The sequence below is a fragment of the Numenius arquata genome, chromosome Z (assembly GCF_964106895.1).
Source record: "Numenius arquata chromosome Z, bNumArq3.hap1.1, whole genome shotgun sequence".
In the NCBI taxonomy this organism is placed as follows: Eukaryota; Metazoa; Chordata; class Aves; order Charadriiformes; family Scolopacidae; genus Numenius; species Numenius arquata.
The window spans coordinates 26684297-26704341 of record NC_133616.1 but is presented as its reverse complement, the minus strand read 5'-3'; the positions used below and the strand labels follow the sequence as shown (position 1 = coordinate 26704341).

The window sequence follows — 20045 nt, the reverse complement described above, 5'->3', positions numbered from 1 at the left end:
GCTCACCCAGCTAAGCCCACAGGTCCTGCCAACACATGACACAGCTGTTCTTCCTGGAAAGCACAGAGCTGCTCCATGAGTCCTTTCCATCAGCAAACTGCATCTCTGCCAGGCACTCAGGAGAAAACACAAAAAATCACTGGAGGACATCAGTGTGGAATCTAAATGACATTCATAATGTCACACGGCTAACTCAAGTTTAACCTACGTCTCAGAAAAGCTTGAGAACTAGGGCAAATGACCACATTATTCAAAGGAAAGGCTCACTGGCCTGGATACCAGCCACAACAGTGACCATAAGCAGATGTACATAAAAGAAAGAGAGGACAAACGTAAAGGGTATTTCCCCAATTACTCTTACACTACATTCTCCGCAGGGGAATTCCCAAGTCAGTTACGCTTTTTCTCTTTAGTAATCCTCAATGGATCTCTCTTGTAAGTGTTGCCCAGTCTTCCCAAGAACTTACCTCTTGTATCCCCAGCATCCTTTGGCAAAGAGCTCCACAGGTCTCCTACCTGCTGGTTGTCCTTTGTGCAATGTTTTTTTTTTGTTTGCACCTCTCCCAGTATTTGAGTGGATGAGCCCAGCCCCTAGATGTATAGTAGAGAATGTGAACAGACAGACAAGTGTTCTTGGCTGCTTAGTCAGGTCTCATACAGAAATTACTCAATACTTGCTATTTTGTGCCATAAATGTTAATGGATTCTATCAGAGTTTAAATTATTAACGTGACTGGATCATCATATTGTCTACTATTCCCAGCTGTAGAAGTTACTTAAATCCCGCTCAACCTAGCTTTTAAGAGAAATTTTTGTGTCTATTTCTTAATTTTCTTCATTTTAATTTATTGGCATAAAACTGCAATAGGCAAGATATTAGTCCCTGCCAAACCAGGCAATGCCAAAATAATAATTCCTTCTACTTGCCATGCTGCCTTTTGAACTCTAATGACATGTCCAATTTCAATCTCTTAAGTCAGGACTGCTGCCACATGAACTGCCTGACCCACTCAGTGCCCTTGGACTTTTGTGCATGCCTTAAACACTCCCTTTTACATTGGCACAGGCACACCATCAACTAGACTGCAGAACTGATCCTGTTAAAATTCTGCCTCTTGTTGGATGAGTATTGCATGATCCTGGTGTGGTTGTACTAACCTGTGGGCCAGCACACAGAGGTGGAGTGGGATAGTGCAAGTCCATGCATATGGCAAGGAAAAATAAAAGCTATGGCCTTAGAAGTATTTATCTTTTTCCCCCATACTCCTACCAGATGGCTGTTGCAATATTTCACTATCATGATGACCAGAAAAATTATAAATTTTCATATCTCGTTTAGATTACTGATAAATTAAGAACATAAGGATATAGCATGGATGAGACTCCAGAACACATCACAGGTATCAGCAGATCAGTTAAACAGTTAGGTTAAATGCTCATTCTCAGAAGTTAATAAACACATGATTGTGCTAAAATTGACACAGTTAGTCAGGAAATGTGGTCAAAATGCTGTATTTTGTACTTGCAACCTACAGAGTAATTTAGACTAGCATAAACTTCTGCAGAGTGCAGAATAAAAAAGGGGAGATGGATTGATACTGCACAAACTTTAGATTAAGTTCACTTTCCATTTAGGAAAATTACACTGCAATTCAACAAATTCTATTTTCTTATCTATTAAAGCATTTATTACTTTTATCGTTTATTACAAGTATCATTTCTCAAGGAAGAAAAAAAATACAAATTTGATTAAGCAGTCACAAAGACAAATACTATTTAGAGTAAGAGGGTTTTCAGGTCTAGAAATTTTGTTCTCAGGTCCTCCTTTCCTTCACAATGCTAGAATTGTTCATATAATTTTTATATCAGTGGGCACTGCTGTGAATGTCACAAATCTATCTGTCCAACTGAACTAAAAGTTTGACATAAAAATCTTCTGTGAAGCTCTCAGAATTCATTTCCAATTTGTTTTTTCCAAATTTCAATAGGAATCTGAAAAGACACTCCGATTAGACAGATCCCAGCACTAGCAAGTGCTTAATGGTGCAGACAGGAACTCATTGTTGCCTTTAAATAACTTTCTGGATGCTGACTCTTGGCATACATTCACAACTGAGAATGGCATTAGTGTTTGAGCAAATCCTAAGTTCCTCAGAAGCCATCAGCAATTCTCAGCCAGAGTTCATCCATTCCTACATTCCTACAGCTGTCCCAGGCCCTATCTACACCAAGAAATCCCTTGGGAAAATAACACAAGTCACACATGACTATAATCACATCTCATTTGTACATAGGATTAGTTTCTTATAAAGCTTTTTCTTGTCAGAGGACTACTGAAATATCTGGCAGCACTGACCACCCATGGCCCCCTATCCAGATTTTGGGTTGTGTCTCCCCAGTTTCCAAAATCTGGCTATGATTTAGTCAGCTCCCAAGTCTCTGAGACCATTTCTTGATGCTGCTCTTTGAAGGTGACCAGATGCGTTGTTCAATCATGCTCTTTATCTCAGACTCACAAAGTACAGTTGTCCCCACTGTCCACCAAACTTTGTGGTTAGCAACTGGCATTTTTCCACACCTGTTCTCTAGCTCTTCAAAATGGGTAAATATCCCATGGGGTTTTCCAGAGGTCTACGGCCACCTTGAAACCTAGCTAGTGTTCTCCCTGAGTGTCCCACCTGAATACTTCTCTCTTGAGGATCTCTGTCTTTCATTTGGTTGGAAAACTGCTGTTTTCTCTGTGTAGTGGGGAAGTAAAAATGCAGCTTGATCAAGCCCCTCTCCCCAGAGGCAAAAACATGATGGATATCAGCAGGAGACCTTGCTGTTGCCCGAGTCATGATTGCTCAGTAATGATGAGCATGACCCAAGGATCTGAACTCTTCCTACCTAGAATCAGATAAGACAGGGTCTAGATAGCACTTCAGTAGCATTTGTTTTTGAACAGAGGTACAAGAGTGTAAAACTACTAAGCTTGACTCACAACATAGGACACCATGTCAAATCTTATTCTATTCAGATCCCAAACAACAGTATGACCACTGAGGTCAGTGTAATAAAGGACTGGCTTTTTATTCTGCTACAAACATTGCTGTGGAGTCACTAATACCTGGGCTGGAAGAGTTACTCAAGGCATCACCTACTTCTCCTGCCAGGAGGTACATACCTACATCATTTCTGTTTGTCTAAACTGCTTTAAAACTTCCAGTGATGGAGGTCCTACAGATTCCCTAGAAAGTGAGAGCTCAATAAAACTAGTTCCAATTATCAGAACTTTTTCCTAATATCTAACTTTGCCAACATTTCAGCCTATTCAGTGAACATGGAAAACATGCTGCAGCCTTGGACATACTTTAAGTATGTCATCATGTCTCTCCACAATCTTCTTTAGACCAAACAAATTTAATAGCTCCAAATATTCTCCAGATTGTTCCAATTGTTCACATGTTCTCTGGACTTTGTCCAGTTTTCTTTAAGGAAGACACGACTGAGTTAAAAATATCCTCCAACAAATAAATTACTGGTGCTGAATGAAGGAAGGACTTCTTCACATACATTACAGACAACAACCCCCTTTGCTGCAAGACAATACTGTTGACTCCCATTGCATGTGTGATTCACTGTAATGATTCAGGTTACCTTAAAAGGAACTGTTATTTTATACACTCCACCCTATATTCCTTCCAGTGCAGATGCACAAGCACTAGACAAGAATTGTAATAGACCCTCACTGAAAATAGCTTTCAACTCCCTTCAAAACAGTTTTACAAATCAGTATATACAAATAGTAGTTCAACTGAAATGGAAAGAAAATAAGGAAAAAGAAATCCCTCCTAAGTTTTGTCAATGTATCCCAATATTCACCTAATTAGCCTCCAGAAGGAAAACTTGTTTACCTCTTCTCTCTGGGTAGGATTAACATTTCACTGTACTCATCAGACTTTGCAACACTTTCCTGGCATCAGAAAGGTTTTGTTGTAATATTTAATTTAAATAATTCCATGGAACTGGTGTGGTTTAACTATATTACTAGAAGAAATACAGAGAGTAGAAATTATTTGAGAAATGTTAAGGGGTTTAAAGATGTTTCAGAATGCTTTCAGTATTTTCAGTTTTCACTTTTAATGGTTACCTGACAAAGACCTGATCCTAAAAGTAATTTGGTATTTGGATAGTCACATAGTGTCAATACAAACTGAGTCTCCGTGATAAGCCATCAATATACTTCCTATGTGAGACAGACCAACAGGATTCTGAAAGAGAAACGTGGAAAATGCTTATCCAGTTTATCAAAACTAATATTGTGGTTAATTTTCTACCATAACCTTCCCTGCTATATTTCTACTGCAAATAGATTGCATATCCAAGTATACAGTTCTTTAATAATCTTGTCGCCACTGCTGTAATGCTGACTTTATTTTAAACTCCATGTGTTGACACTAGCTCCCATTTATCACTGTCTGCTTGCAGGTGGTTTGCTCTGGAGACTAGTTGGCTATTGCAAAGGACACAGCAACGCCCACTCTAACAAACGTGCCAACACATAACGATGTTTCATTTCGTCAAACTATTACATATTTTTCTCGTCACTTAATGATCCATTGTTTCATTTCCTCCGTGCAGGAAACAGAATAGCACTACATACCTCATCAGACAGATACAAACGCAGGCAAAACTAGCGGTTGCACTGTTGAGTCACAAGCGATCTGCACATCCCCTTTCTCTGCATTCCTATCTATGCAGAAAGAGCACTTTCCCAGTTTACAACAGTAGCAGGATAAGAAGTCAGTACTAGCTAAATGGTGGTATCTTGAGTATATCTGTACATGTAAGTAGAGGTTTAAGTACTAGACTGTTTATCCACGAGCACACTCCGTGCAATGCACCACTGAAAGATTGGATATGATGTCATAATTAAACCCCTTTCAAAATGCATATGCACAAGCATGCTGAATTAGGATTGCACAAGCAGCCCAAATTACAGTATTTCCTAATTTTTGATAGCTTGATTTTGGCACCTTAACATGTTTGGTTTGCTTTTTGGTTTTTTTTTGTGGTTTGGGTTTGTTTTTTTTTTTTTCTTAATGTAGCTGTAGTCACACTTGAAGACAGACCTACCACAGGTTAAGCAACTGTCAACAGAAGTGCAGAAGCACTGCTTTGTATTCTGCTGAGACAAAGCCGTTTCGTTAAATTTGCATGTCCTCTATTACTGCAAGGTCACGGTGAAATGCAGTCACAGCTGTACTTCCATGTCTGTGTAAAGTCAGGGTTGGGCCATCTATGTTTCTACCCCCCAGGCACTGGGCATACCTAACATTTTGTTCTAGACCTTTTGCCACTTCTCTTTGTCATGCCTCCAGCCCAAGCCCTGGATCTCCTTGCTTTTGAAAAAAGTGAAAATATGGGAAGAGTCAAAGGCCAAACATCAGGAACAAACACAAAACACTACTGACAGAAGGTCAGAAAAATCAGAGTAACACCCAATAACCATTAAGGCACCACCTTAAACCACCCATACCACCTCGCCTCAACACAGTGGCCTCAAAATGCCATGAATTAATATGCTACCCATACTGGCACCCCAAGTAATAACAACACAATAGCACATCAGCATGACATGCTCATAAAGCACAAATTTTCCATGGCTAGAATTTCCAAAAACTGCAAGAATCTTGGGGTAGATAGGGTAAGAGAGGGAAAGGACATAGCTTCCTAAATACAGAGTGAAATAAAATGGACCTTTTCTTCTGGAGAAACAGAATGATATACAGCCGCTGCCCAGAACCCCTCTTGTTTCCTAGGGTCCTTGCTGGCCACACATAAAGCAACAAGGACATTTATGACTACCACTATGTAGTGCCTAACAAGTCTGCCAGCAAGGCCAATGAGAACTGAGCAGGAAATACAGTGACTTCTTCAAAGGATCAGGAAAACAAGTGAGAGACACTGCTTAAGGCGGCACAGGGGCTATTATGAATGAGAAACACAAGAAGGAAGGATAGAGGGCTTCAATGTGTTGAAATGAATTATCAAAAAGGCTTATTATACCCAGAGACCTGGCCTTGCACTGTGAAAGCAGAGCCCTGCAGTAACTTAGTACCAAGGTACTCTCCTGTGTTCTAAGACGCCAGGTGGCTACCCTGAGGACAGGCTAAGACATCAAAAAACGTCACATCAGCTTCTTCTGAATCAAAAACTAAATTAGTTTTTAAAAGCAAATTATTCACATTGTTTCATTTGAACCAAACGTCACCCTCCCTTCTTGAACCCTTGCACTAACTGCATTGTTGGAAGGGTATTTTAAGTGCTTGTGCCATTCCCACAAGACATGTTGATTTTTAAAGTTAGGAGATTTTTACTTCCTCTCCCTTCCCAAACCAAGCTCTTCTTGCACCTTGAAAAAAAAAAAAAAAAAATCATATATTGGTGTAAGACATATGGCACAAACAGCCATCCCTTACCTTCTCCCCAAACAGACACATAGTATGATTACAATAAGCCACACATTGAAAACACACCTGCCATCTGAATTCAGAAATTCCCAGGGAGACACTAAGCACAAAAACAAGCTCTCTATATGGAAAGTGCTCCCACCCATTCATCCTAGCAAAAAACTGCACAACTTCTGACAAGTGCCTTGCAATGAAACCACATCCATGTGGTTTCTCATTTAATAAAGGGGCACCAAGTGTCTTTGACAGTCACACACCTTCATGATTACATCACATTATTACGCTGTTACAAAGTGAATCAAGACCGAAGGGGTATACCCTGGAAGGTGCCCTTTGGAGCCCCTGTGCTAAACTGTGTTAATACCAGCACACCTGTCAGCTACTCAAGGCGCAAGGGAGAGCATATTTCCAATGATGCCTTTTGCCCAAAGGTGCACAAGACTTTCCTGATAGTGTGCCCCAGCCGAATATTGCTAGAGCAGGGATTTGTGAGCTGATGCTCATTTACCTTTTTGTCAGTTTTGGCTATGCTTTGTTAATCAATAACATGCACATTCGAAGCTCCCTTTAAGCCACTATATAAAGGTGCAAATAATTCTTCTCAACTCATCATAGTGTAATATAGCAACATATACACACAAATATATGTATTTGTAGCAGAAAAAAATGTACAGCAGAAACCCCAAGAACCTACCAATTTGTAATGGTGTATTGAGGTTTAATAAGCATCTATAGTCATGTACTTATTCTTCCTGTGACAGTTGTATTTATTGCAATTATTTTCCAATGATAAACAAGTTAACATTTATCATTTTCCAATGATAAACAACCTAATTGCTTTGTGTGTATTTACAAACTGTTAAAATTTATTTCCAAATTATTTGGTAAATGGCACACTAGAACTGTAAATAGGTTTGACAAATCAGTTGTCTTCAATAAAGGCAACTAAAAATCGTGAAGGCTTGACATAGCTCTGTGCAGAGACCCCAGTGATTTCAAGCGGGGCAAGACCATTTCTAGTTTCTATTAGATACTTTTTAAAGTCATGAAGCAGAACTCATATGTAGACTATAAATGGGGAATCTTCCTAACAAATATTATCCCTGCTGAAGATGTTAGCTACGAGCACTAACTTCTCAATAAAAGTAAACCGAACAGAAGCCTTGTTAGCAAGGCACAGATGGAGCGCCAGGAACCACTGCTTACAAGTGCCAAAGACTATTACAGAATCATAAAGTGGTTTGTTAATCAATAACTTGCACCTTTAGAGATCTTGAGTCAGATTGCTCAAGGCCCCATCCAACCTGGCCTTGAACACTTCCAGAGATGGGGAACCAACAACTTCTCTGGGCACTTTGTTCCAGTGTTCCACCCTTACAGGAAAGAATTTCTTCCTTATATCTTATCTAAATCCACTCTCTTTAAACGTAAAAATGTTACCCCTTGCCCTGTCACTACAGACCCTTGTAAAAACTCTCTCCCCATCTTTCTCATAAGCCCTATTTAAGTACTGAAAGGCAGTAGTAAGGTCTCTCAAATAAGGCAGGTTGACAGAGTTCTCCAATATCTAAGAGGGAGTTCTCCAGTATATAAGAGGGAGTAACACTCCCTCCTATAATCTCCATTTTTAATTGCCTGGGAATCTAATGAACTGCTTATAAGATTTTGAAGGGAGATGACCTTCACACCGACTCGGTGTTTCTGACATCTCTGTGAAAACCTAGCCAAATTATAACCTTATGTTAACATGTTTCCTTACACTCAACAAAGGCTAAGTCCAGAGCTGCGTTTCCAGAAGAGGCACCTGCAGTGATGCTTCTACGCACAGCCACAGAACTTCTCCAGTTGCAGCTCTGACCTGTCGTGCCACAGCCTAGAGCAGATTTTGTTTAGTGACAGCAATGAATCTTTTTCCCTTGCATTCTCAGTCCCTTCCACTGCTGCTGGATCCAAGCAAAAGCGGGAAGGAGCTGTGTGCTTTGAAAGTAAAGGAGACAAAAAGACAGACTGGATGGAATAAATCAAGAGAAAACAAACTAAAAACTGGTACTGGCAGGAGAGTACCCACTACAGCAGAACTGGATGAGAGAAGGACTGACCACTCCTTAGTGCTAGAGATTTGAGACGGAAAACACTGAATTGACCGGTAGCCAGCACATAGGTACATGCCTGTTTGAAAGGAAGATTAGATAAAAAGCCAGATGAGAAGACTACAACTCACTGGACAAGGTGATTAGGAGCAGAAGATTCAAGTACCCATGAAGCGGCTTGTAATGGTAAAATAAACAAAATAGCACTGCAAAGCAAGACTGAAAGAAGCAGGGAGAGAGTCTGGAGGGATGGGCTGTGACTTTCCCAGTGCTTAGCAAGGAGGCTGAAACTACAAGGAGAAATCTATAAACAGTCTTAGCTGGGTAGAGGACGAACAGGAACTGTGCTTTGAATATGGAGTAACTTATAACAAAGACTCAAAAAAGTGAGGCCCTTGATGTCTGCTCAGACACCCAGAACTTGCATTTACCTGCATCTCTCTGTACCCCATTTTCCATCTGTGAAACAGGAACAGTGTAGACCTCCTCAATTCACATAAATGGAAAACACTCCTGGTACTGCATTGTGCTTAATTTTGTTCCTGAAATCCCTATTTCCAAAACCAAAAGGAAGTTGGTGTTTTCCAAGTTCAAGCGAGGCCGACAAGTGAAAACACCCCTTTCTTACCCAGGGTCACACCAGCAGAGCACCACAAACGCATTTGGGTTAAGTAGCCGTTACACCATTTTCCTGCCTGTCATACGACCACATAATGAAGAAGAGTAAGAAGCCTGGCACACACAAAGCTACATGTTAAGAGTCAGGAGTAACGCTGTCCCACGAAACAACCCCTCCACCCCGCTTCCTTGCCAGCTCACCCCCGGCCCCAGCCTCTACATCCCAGCACCAGCCGGCTCCACTCCAGCAGCCGCTTGGCGTCAAGTGTGGCCTCTTCCAAATACGCAGCCGCTCAAACGCTACACTCGGCCTTTAGTCAGCTCTGGCCTGGTAACAAGCCACCTGCCGCGGGCAAAGGCAGCCCCCGCCATGCGGCCGGGCCCCCACCTGAGGGCTGAGGGCCAGGAGACCGCCATCGGGTCAGCTTGAGAGGGAGGGAGCAGAAGCAGGACCCGCGGCACCTGCTCAGGCCCAGGAGCAGGGAGACGGGAACTAAGGCGAAGCGCGAGGCCAATCACCCCCTCGGGAGACGAGGTAACGCCCCCGCCATTTTGAGGTGGGCGCTGCGGACCTGCCAGCGAGGCCATTTTACGGGCCGCCCCACAGCCCTTCGCCCGCGAGGCCGGGGGCGGGGCCGGGGGCGGGGCCGGAGGGATGTGGCCTGGCTCAGCTCCGCCCGCAGCCATACTGGTACTGGGCTCGACCGCGCCCTCCGCCCCCTCCTAGCTCAGGTATCAGGTGAAACCGGTCAGGCGTGCGGGAGAGGCGGCGGTGACCGGAGCGCGGCGGGAGGATGGCTGGGTGCCGCGGGCTGTGCCTGCTGCTGCTGCTCTGTGCGCTGCTACGAGCCGCTGCTCCCGCAGGTGAGAGAAGAAGTGTGGGCTGCTGCCGCCGGGTGCTAGAGCCGCTAGCTCGGCCGGGACCAGCCGCGGTCTCCCAGAGCTCCGCGCCGGGTTGCTCGGCGCCCCTGGGCTGCGAGTGATGGTGGCTCATGAGGCGGGGTGCGGTGTGGGGGGCACGGCCGAGCTCTCGGCGGGGCTGCACCGCGCCGAAGAGCAGGTTTCTGATCCACCTGGGCTGTGGTGCGGGGATCCCGGAGCGGACCGCCCGAGGTTGCCGCGGAGCTGAACTTTCCGGGTTCGGAAAAGTTGGGCCGGTGGCTGTGCAGCTGCAGGGACCCGCGGGGAGGGCGCTGCCCGCCGGCCTCCCCGCCAGGTAGGGGGAAAGCAGCTCGACGGGCAAATAGCCCGGCGGGGCTACCAGCACGCTTTGGGACCGCGGGTCCTGCCTGGCACCCGTGGTCTGGCCTCACCCGCGTCCCTGGGACACCGGGTCTGGTTCTCGGCCAGCAACCTGCCTGTATATAAACGTAAAAAAAAACCCCTCAAGACCGTGTTCTCGCTCCCCCCCCCCCCCCCCCCCCCCTCTGAAAAGTTAGATATTTTTTTTTTCAATCCTAATTATTATCTTTGTTAGTTTATATTATTGCTTATTCAACGTAAGTGCTGTTTGGGGAAAAGAAAACCCACTTATTCATATTAATATTTCACTGCCCTAAGGTTCGTGTTTCACTACCTTTTATAGTAAACCCCGTTGCCATGTCTACGCATGCCTTTGGCACTGTGGCCTTCTGTATTTGTTCATACTGGGCTTACTTGCATAATAAAAGTATATGCGTAAAGATTGTGTAAATATTGAAGGCAAGCATACGGCAGGTCCTATTTTCTCAACAAATAGATACTAGATGGGTGCAAAGTTTCTTGGTCAGAGCGGAGTTTCTGATATTTGACTGCCTCTTAATATCCTAGTTATCTGACCTGGGAGGGGGTGTGGGAGAATCTGGAGCCGTCCTGGGGATGGGGGAAGTAGTCTGCTTAAAAGTGTTAGCTGGGTGCTGGATTTTCTGGAGTAGGCAGGTGAAATGAGCTGGAACTGTGCATCAGCTGGAACTGAGCATCCCAACCAACAGCGATGCACTATAGGCCAGGGGACATGATTGTGGCTGTTTTCAAACAGGATAATGCCATTATGGAGTTGTGGTGAATCTCAGTTGCAGATCTGAAAACGAGGGTAATCTTAGTCTTAGTCCTGTGTGGGTATTACTATCATGACCTAAACTAGTTAATTTGGATACTTTGTGCTGCTGTCACTTTTGTGTCTGCAGGGTAGGCATAATCTTTTGGTATGCACTGGGTTGTATCTTCTGGATAAATGGCAAAGGTGTTGAAACAGTCTTTTGTTGTGGGAGAAGAGTACGTTTTTCTCCAAGATGCCTAGGAAGCTTTTCCCGTGGGCAGATTAGCAAATCAACTGCATTCTCAGTATGTGAGTCAGGCTGGGTGAAACTCGGCTTGGAAAAGAACTCAATTGTTATGGAAAACTCCAAGCACAGAAAGAGTAAGAAAAGGGTGTAGAAAATGCACATATGTAACAAAGGATTGGTTTCTCGGTGAGGGAGTGTTAACTGCAAAAAGAAACAGACACTGAACTGTCTCCCTATAAGGGTGCCAACTGGACTAAGAAAAGCTGCCCAGTATCTGGAGTCAGAACTTTTGAGGCTCAAACTACTTAAAGTCAGCAAAAAAAGCAAGACTTGGTCTCTGAAATCACTTGACTGTGTCTTCAAAAATATAATAAAACTAACCTTTATCTCTGTTCTTTCACTCTTGTAATACTAAGTCCTGTCTGTGGATCACATGGCAGTCAACCCACTTTATTGTAGCTCTTTTGTGTTGCATTAACACTTTAGTGCTTTTTGGTGAGCATTTTTTATATTTCAACCCAACCTATGAACATCGATTGCAAATCATTGCTTTCTATCTGATCACAAAACATTAATAAGAACAAAGTGGTAGTATTTGCTCTACCAATTTTCTACAATAATTTAAATCTTTGCAGTGGAATACAAATAGTATGAGTGCAATTTGGTAATATCAGCTACTTACTGATGGACAGCTGCTTAACATAGCACTGTACACTGTGCTTTATTATGGTATTCTGAGAACTGCTGTCAGCTTATAATAAAGGGTCTGCTTCCAAGCATCTCTGGAAGCTGTCTCAGCTAAGCTATAAGTCTACTTCTAGTTATGGCTTCTAATATTCACAGATCAGGTTAAGCACCTCGGATTTTTGTATTATGCGAGTAAACTTTGCAATCTTTAACAGTATTGCTAACATAATCATGTGGCTTGAAGATCTGAGAGCAGAATTTGTATAAATCTGCCCTGTTGTAGTTATACCATATATAGGCAAAAATGACTGTTTGGCATTTGAATTAATTTTCTTTAGGATTGTTGTTTTGTTGGTATAATTTAGACTTCAGTCTTCATGCAGTCTACTGCAAAAAATTGTCCATGTCATTGTACTGGCAAAAAGTTTTCTTACACCTTAGTTTTCCAGTGAAGCATGCCTGTGCCTGGGGCTTGTTAAATCCTTGTTAAGTGGAGCTAGGGTAACTTAATTCAAAACTCTAAAGAACACCAATATATGCTGTATTTCTGTACACCTCTTTAGGAGGTCGCATAGTCTAGACATGACGCTAATGCTGTACATACGACTCTTGCAGTAATAACTTGAAAGGAACAGCTATCTAAAGTTGTGCTACTTTTGAGCATCCTATACTGGAAACTATGTATAGTTGTGTATTTACATACTTCTTGTGTGAGAATTCTTATACTTTAAAATGTGAGATGTAAACATTTTTCATTCTGGAACTGTATCAAAACTATTATTTATAGAATAACAAAGGGGCCATCCTTCAACACGGTTCAGGGCTTGTTGTACACGAACTTGCTTGCTCAAGAAGACTACTTTATACTCCAGTTGGGATTTTCTGTGGCTAAAATAATCCACAAATATTGATAGAAATTGAGATAAGGTGAAAAAAAACTCTCCCACAGATGGTCAGGTTCCATATCGGTACAGTTTAGCTTGGTGGATGTCAGACTTTTTGGAACAGGGGGAGTTCATGGACAGCATCTGCTTGTGCAGTTTAACCTGTTAGTGGGAGAGGATTGTGTTGGGTCTGGAGGGTGTCTTAGAGGGTTCTGGATTGAGCCATCTGAAGGCTGTCATACAAGACACAGCAGTCAGGAGCGGCTGGCTAGTTCATATGGCTTGTAAGTCCCTGTGGCTTTAGAGGAGGCAGAGCAAAACTTAGTGATAGCTGTCTGGTGTACAAAGCAACCATAGCTGCCAGCTTTACCATCTAGAGCTTTAAGAAGAAACTGCAGAGATTGTCCAGGCATCTTGGCTGAGAATTGGAAGGAGATTCCAGATGACTAGCCCAGTTGCATCTTCATGCACAAAGATGGTCTGGTCCAGCTTCAATTCAGATACAGTGTAACACACATCTTTCTTTCCCTAGAGATCAATTGTGCTAGCTTTCAGCATTAAAATCTGACAGTTTCAGTTCTAGCTCATCTGAGGACTGCATGCTCTTTTTTTACTGCATACCTCATTCTCAGGCCACATAAAACTGAGGAAACCTCTACTGCAGTTATGTTAGCCTGCTACAAAGTTTTATGAGTCCCAGCACTTGGGTAATCTGGCACTGCCATGTGAAGGGATAATGGTGCCCTGGGGTACTTTACTCAGTTTCTGTTGTAACTGTTCAGATGGTAGGAGCACGTGACAGCCATTTTAACAAGGTATTTTTAATGTCACTGGTGATATGGAAAAGCGTTTTGGTTGCTGACAGAATCCTTGAATGGGGATATAGGTCGCCTTTGAATAATAAAACAAAGGGAAGAAAAATTGTTGTGTTTGAAAAGCAGTCCTAATTTCTCTGTTGGGCCTCTGATAAGGCCCTTTATAATTCTTCAGAGTAAATCATGGTGTGTAGTTTATTTTTAAAAAGGACAAAAAGTCTGTACTTCAGTAACAACAACTTTATTTTTTTATTATTTTATTTTACTTTTTAGAGAGTAGTGGAAGCACCAGTTCAAAAGGAAGAAGTTTTGCTGGCCGAAAAGTTCCAAATACAGATAATGCCACAGAAGATTTATACGAAGTGGATGAATTTGCAGAAAAAGCCCTTACAGGAAAGCTGACTACAGTTTTTCTTCCCATTGTCTATATCATTGTCTTTATCATTGGTTTGCCAAGCAATGCCATGGCCCTCTGGGTCTTTTTTTTCCGAACAAAGAAGAAACATCCAGCTGTGATTTATATGGTTAACTTGGCATTGGCAGACCTTCTTTTTGTTGTCTGGTTCCCACTGAAGATTGCGTATCACGTAAATGGCAATAACTGGCTATTCGGTGAAGGTCTCTGCAAAGTACTTGTTGGATTTTTCTATGGAAATATGTACTGTTCCATTCTCTTTATGACATGTCTCAGTGTGCAGCGATACTGGGTTGTAGTGAACCCCATAGTGAATTCAAGAAAGAAATCTGAAATTGCCTTTGGCATCTCCCTTGCTATCTGGATACTGATTTTGTTGGGCACCATTCCATTGTATCTTGTTAATCAGACAGCATACATCTCAAATCTTAACATTACTACCTGCCATGATGTGTTGCCTGAAAATGTGTTGTCTCATGACATGTTCATTTATTTCCTCTCACTTGCAATTGGACTCTTCTTAATCCCAGCACTCATCACTGCTATCGCTTACATACTAATGATTAAGACTCTGAATGCTTCCATCTCTGATGTAAGCACTGGGAAGAAACGAAAAAGAGCAATCAAACTCATTATCATTGTCCTGTCTGTGTATCTCATCTGTTTTACGCCTAGCAATGTGCTGCTTGTTGTGCATTATTGGCTCATCAAAACCTACCACCAGAGCTATCTGTATTTGTTGTACTTAATTGCACTGTGTCTTTCTACTTTGAACAGTTGTATTGATCCATTCATCTATTACTATATTTCAAAAGACTTCAGACACAACTTTAAAAATGCTCTTCTTTGCCGAAGTGTGCGAACTACACGGAGGATGCAAGTGTCTCTTTCATCAAGCAGGTATCCCAAGAAATCAAATTCTTATTCTTCAAACTCAAATGGGACCACTAAATCAACCTACTGAGTTTAATCCTAGAAGAAAAGTGAACTTTTATAACTATTGCTGAAGGGGATATATAGTGAGTTATTTTGTACAAGGCAGTCTGAAGAAATGTCTTTGCTTTTTAATTACATTGAAGCCTGGATTTCAGAACTGGCAGCTGCTTACGCTGTATAGAAATTGCAAGAAGATAAATCTTCCCAGTGGGCTGGAAAAAAATCATGACATTTCTGATGCTCTGCAAAAATACTGCTGACTTGGAAGTGAGTCATGGTTGAAGATATTTTTGTTCAATATCAAAGTTGTTGAAAAGCAAAATGTCAATGGAATGTTGTGTAGTGTTGCTAGTATATTTAATTAACAGAGAAATTTTGTTTGGCTTTAACTGTAATGTACTGAACAGTTGAACAGATTGTGTATGTAGATCCTTGCTCTATGTACCTGCTTAGGCTGAACATTATTTGAAACCATAGAGAGAAGGAAAGGAGAATCCATTTCACCATCTTGGTGTGGGTCCAGCAATGTGACTGCTTATTATCTTTAGTATAATGTAGTTTTATATTGTTTTCCAAGTTTTCATGTTGTAAATACTAACATGGCAGAAGCCTGTAAGGTTATCCTATTGAGTTGACAAGCTGAACTTATTATCAGCTAGCACTGAGATAAAATACTAGTTGACATTATACACTGTTACTTAACGCTGGCCTGTATGTGATCTTAAATGGGGCTATTTAACAAAGTTTTGATGAATAGCTATTTGATTTTTATATTATGTGCCTTGTATTTTTTAAGATATCTAAATAAGATTTTGTTTTTAATAACAAATTCAAGTTGGGTGCTTTCTTTTATGCTTTTACATGCTCTTCAACGTGCTGAGTGTTTCAACTTACCTGATTTCAGGTAACAAATGGTGAATTAGAAGTCTGACAACTGTAGTGGTAATGTCTAAATGGGTTAAGTAAAATTTACCTAATGATGCATTTTATTATAGCAAAACTGTTCCATTATCTTATTAGCAGATAACTAAAAGCAAACAGTTCAGAACTGAAATACAAATAAACACATTAACAAGATAGCAAACTTCAGCCGCAGTGGATTTCTAAAATATCTTAAATTCTCATTCATCACCCAGAATATTTGTTAAGACTCAGGAATATGGAATCACATGTACTTTTCATCTGAAAAGCTGATGGGTATGTATGTTGGTTGTAGGGTTTAAATGCATTTTTTCAAATCTTGCAGTCCTGATAAGTTCGAACAAGTTGTACACTGAACTCACAGCTAGGTGACCTATCTGAGATTTAGGCATAGTCAGGTCCCTACAAACATAAGCAAATGGAAAAGTCCTCAGTCCAAAAAGTACTCTGAGACAGCTGGTATATAGGTAGGAAATATTTACCATTTCAAACATGGAGAGGAGTAGACTAAACTCTAGCAAAAATTTGAGCAGTCTTCTACAGCTTAAAGGCCATAAGTATTTATATAATAAATTATTTTTTCTGTGTGCTAGTCTGTTCCTTCCTGTGTCTTGTTCTTTGCTTTCCCCATTCTACTTGGTGACAGTTTTTTCCCCATACATAATAAAGATTGAGAGGTTTGTTCATTGAATTAGACCTCTCATCTCAAGGATTAATTAAGCTCTAGCTCTCCTTTTATCTGCTGCAGTGTTGTCTACTAACTCGTAGCATGTGCTTAGCGTGAAAGTAGGATGTTGTGTGGCAGTATCTCAGAGATCCAAGCTAAAATAGCAACTTAACATTAACCAATGTCTCATTGAGAAGCAGAGTTTACAGCTCTTTAGATGACCTGGAACACAAATGCAGGCAAATAGTTGCTTATTTATTACTGAACTGAAGATGTAATGCAGCATCCTTACTGGAAAATAACTGTACGTATGAGGCTATAGTTCTCTGAAAGGATTTGGGAAGAAGAGGGTTACACCTTCTTCACAAACTGCCATCTAAACTCTTCCCTTAGCCTGTGTGTGATAAACAGAATATGAGAATGTCCTTTATCTTGCTGAACAGCCTAGTGTGCTTCCTGCTCTGAATAACATGAAGGAAGGGCATCCAGTTCACATGATTACAGCGCTACCTGTGTTCTGCCAGGAGTCCAAGGGTTGTGTGTTGTAAAGGTGATGAATTGTTTGTGTTCATCTATATAATACCACAAAGACACCACTCGTGATTCATGGATCACTGTTAAATTGCTGGAAAAAAATATATGCTTAATACAGCCAGTCTTTTGGGGGACAGGATTAATTTCTTGCCATTGTTTAATCAGAAGTACAACAAATAATGCTTGTAACTATACACTTGCTCTTTGCTCTTCCTTTCCTGTCATGGGTGGGATCAGAGTTGGTGACTGTCAAACAATCAACCAGACCACTCCACTGCAGCTCATGCAAAGGGCAGTGCTGATTCCCTTGACCACTTCTCCTTTCTAGCCACCTTCATCCATGGATTGACAAAGCAGGTTGCAAGGAAGAATCTTTCATCTCTTACCTGCAGCAGAGGTCTGATGATGACACATGTAAGAGTTAGATATTAGTGGACTGTTGCTGAAAACTTTGAGAAAAAGTTTGACTTAGTAGAATGATTTATTTTGAAAGGAGGTTGTACTATGTGTGACAAACTTTGGAGAATACTATTCATGGAGCCTGCAGACATCTAAGTGAAGCTTATTCCTTCAAACTATGCTCACTGGGAGCTAAACAGATCTTTTAAGTCTAGGGTTGTTTTTTTTTTATAATTGACACTACTCATGTCCTTTTTGCTTTTCCTTTGCTATTTTAGTGATGCCATCTGGGGTAGTGTCTTTAGCTGGGGTTAGGGAGGGTCATCTTCCTCTGAATCTAACTGTTCTGTGATTATGAGGGGAAGAGAACTGGTACTGAGAATTTAATCAAGTGTCCATATGCTCTTATGATCTGTATCTTAATGCTGCAAGTGTGTCTTTCTTTGCTGCAGACCAAGTGCAATGATGACTAAATTAATCTGCAGGTGAAGAGGAGGAACCTTTGTAAGAATTGTTTAGCTTTGTTCTTTTATTTGTCCTTGAAACAAGGACAAATTGTAGGAAATTTTTCCCATCTGTAGCTGCACTGCCAACCCTCATCCTGAATTGAATATGAATTATTTTTCTCCAATTAACAGAGCAGGTAGACCAGGCTGGTTGTTCAATAGATGTGAATCAATTCCTTGTAATGGCAGCTGTGTGCCTGTGCACCCAGGTAGTGATGAGGCAAGAACATGTAGCCCAGGAGTAATTTATGTGCTCAGCGTCATGGTTTCACAAACAGCTCAAGCACGCGTTGCAGCTGAGAGAGGTAGGCTGGTCTTTGCCCTACCCTGACTGCTGTTCCCTCCTACTGTCACAAGCATGTGTGACCTTGGGGTGGATTAGATCAAGCCTGGGTTAAAGTTAAACCAGGGGGAGGGATGGAAAGAAGTTTATTTTCCACCTGGAAGAGCATTTTGCCTGTTTGCTGGATGAGCTCATGGCTTAGCACAAGGCAGAGGGTCAGACGGTTTTTCACCACCAACATCAGCTTGCACTGTGCAACTACAAGGTAAGTTGAAGCACAGGAGCTGTGAAGCCTCTGCCTAACCACCTAAGCAGCAGCGAGCAAGCCTCCACCCATGACCATGGGAATGGCGCTGCTCACTCAAACTGAGGGTCCGTCCAGCTCAGCCAGAGTCATCTTCTCACCCGTGCCTTTGGAGGTCAACAAGACAGCAAGGTGTCTTGGGGAGCTTGTCAGAAAACTGTAGGACTGCTTCACAAGGTACCTGACCAACACACCACACGCACGTGAGTTGTGGCCAGGGAAGTTTGTGAGTGCTGTGCTATGCGACTGATGAAATGTGAAAAGAGTTAATAAAAAAAGGAGACAAATGAAGGCTAGGGGAGCTAAGCTCATGGACATCTGTGAGGAAAGCTGCTGTTGAGAAGGATTAATCTGTAACTCAAAGAGCATGTGTAACAGCAACAACAAAAAGTTTTAGGCAGGGAGGAGTAAAAACAGTGCAGGCACGTATGGTATCCCTCACAGTACTCTCCCAACATGCAGCCATTTTCAGCATGAGAATTTCCTTTCCAGTCTGATTTGGCTGGTCTAATTAGTACCACCTGTTGGGTGTCTCACTGTGAAAATTAGCCTCATTTTATTTGCTTTGAACCAGGATCCACTATCCTCATTTGGTGGCCCCTGGTTCTTAGTGAAGAAGAGTGTGAACAAGTCCCTAACTGTCTTGTTCAGCCACTTGCAATTTTGTAGGCCAGTATCGTATTCCCTCTCAGTTCCTTTCCAGGTTGGAGGCCTAGCCAATTTGGTCCTTCCAGCACAGCCACTCTTCAACATGGGATAATCCTGTTTCCTTTCTCTTGACACCTTCCCATTCCCATACAGAGTCACCAAGCTGCACACAGTATTCAAGCCATGGATGGTACAATGACGACTTCTGTTTTGCTCCCTGTTACTTTCCCTATAGCCCCTAACTTTCAATTTTATTTTATTTTTTTCATGCTCCTGAGCATTGAGTTGATGTTTTCCTGCAGCTGCTTGTAACTACTTTTCTCTCCCAAGTGGTTACAGTCATTTTGCAAGCCATAGTCATGTATGTCAACTGGAATATTTTTCCCTCATTCACCTCACTTCACAGTTATTTATACTCATTTATATTCATCCACCAATTCATTGCTCAGTCAATCTTACAAGGTTCTTCTGCAATTCTTTGCAGCTTGTAGGTAGGTAAGTCCTCACTCTCTTGACCAACTTTGTGTTATCAGCCAACTTTAGTTCCTAACTGCTCAACACTCTTCCGCTTATGAATACGCGGAACAGTACAGATCTGGCACCACACTGGGAGTAACTG

The 20045-nt window shown here is 41.9% G+C and overlaps 1 protein-coding gene across 1 annotated transcript; it reads left to right on the top strand.

The window, feature by feature from the left end:
- Nucleotides 1–9957: 9957 nt before the first annotated feature.
- F2RL1 (F2R like trypsin receptor 1) lies at nt 9958–15192 on the top strand. The gene is made up of 2 exons (XM_074166605.1): nt 9958–10027; nt 14087–15192. The coding sequence occupies exons 1-2, from the start codon at nt 9958–9960 to the stop codon at nt 15190–15192; spliced, it is 1176 nt and encodes a 391-aa protein (XP_074022706.1).
- The last annotated feature ends 4853 nt before the right edge of the window (nt 15193–20045 follow it).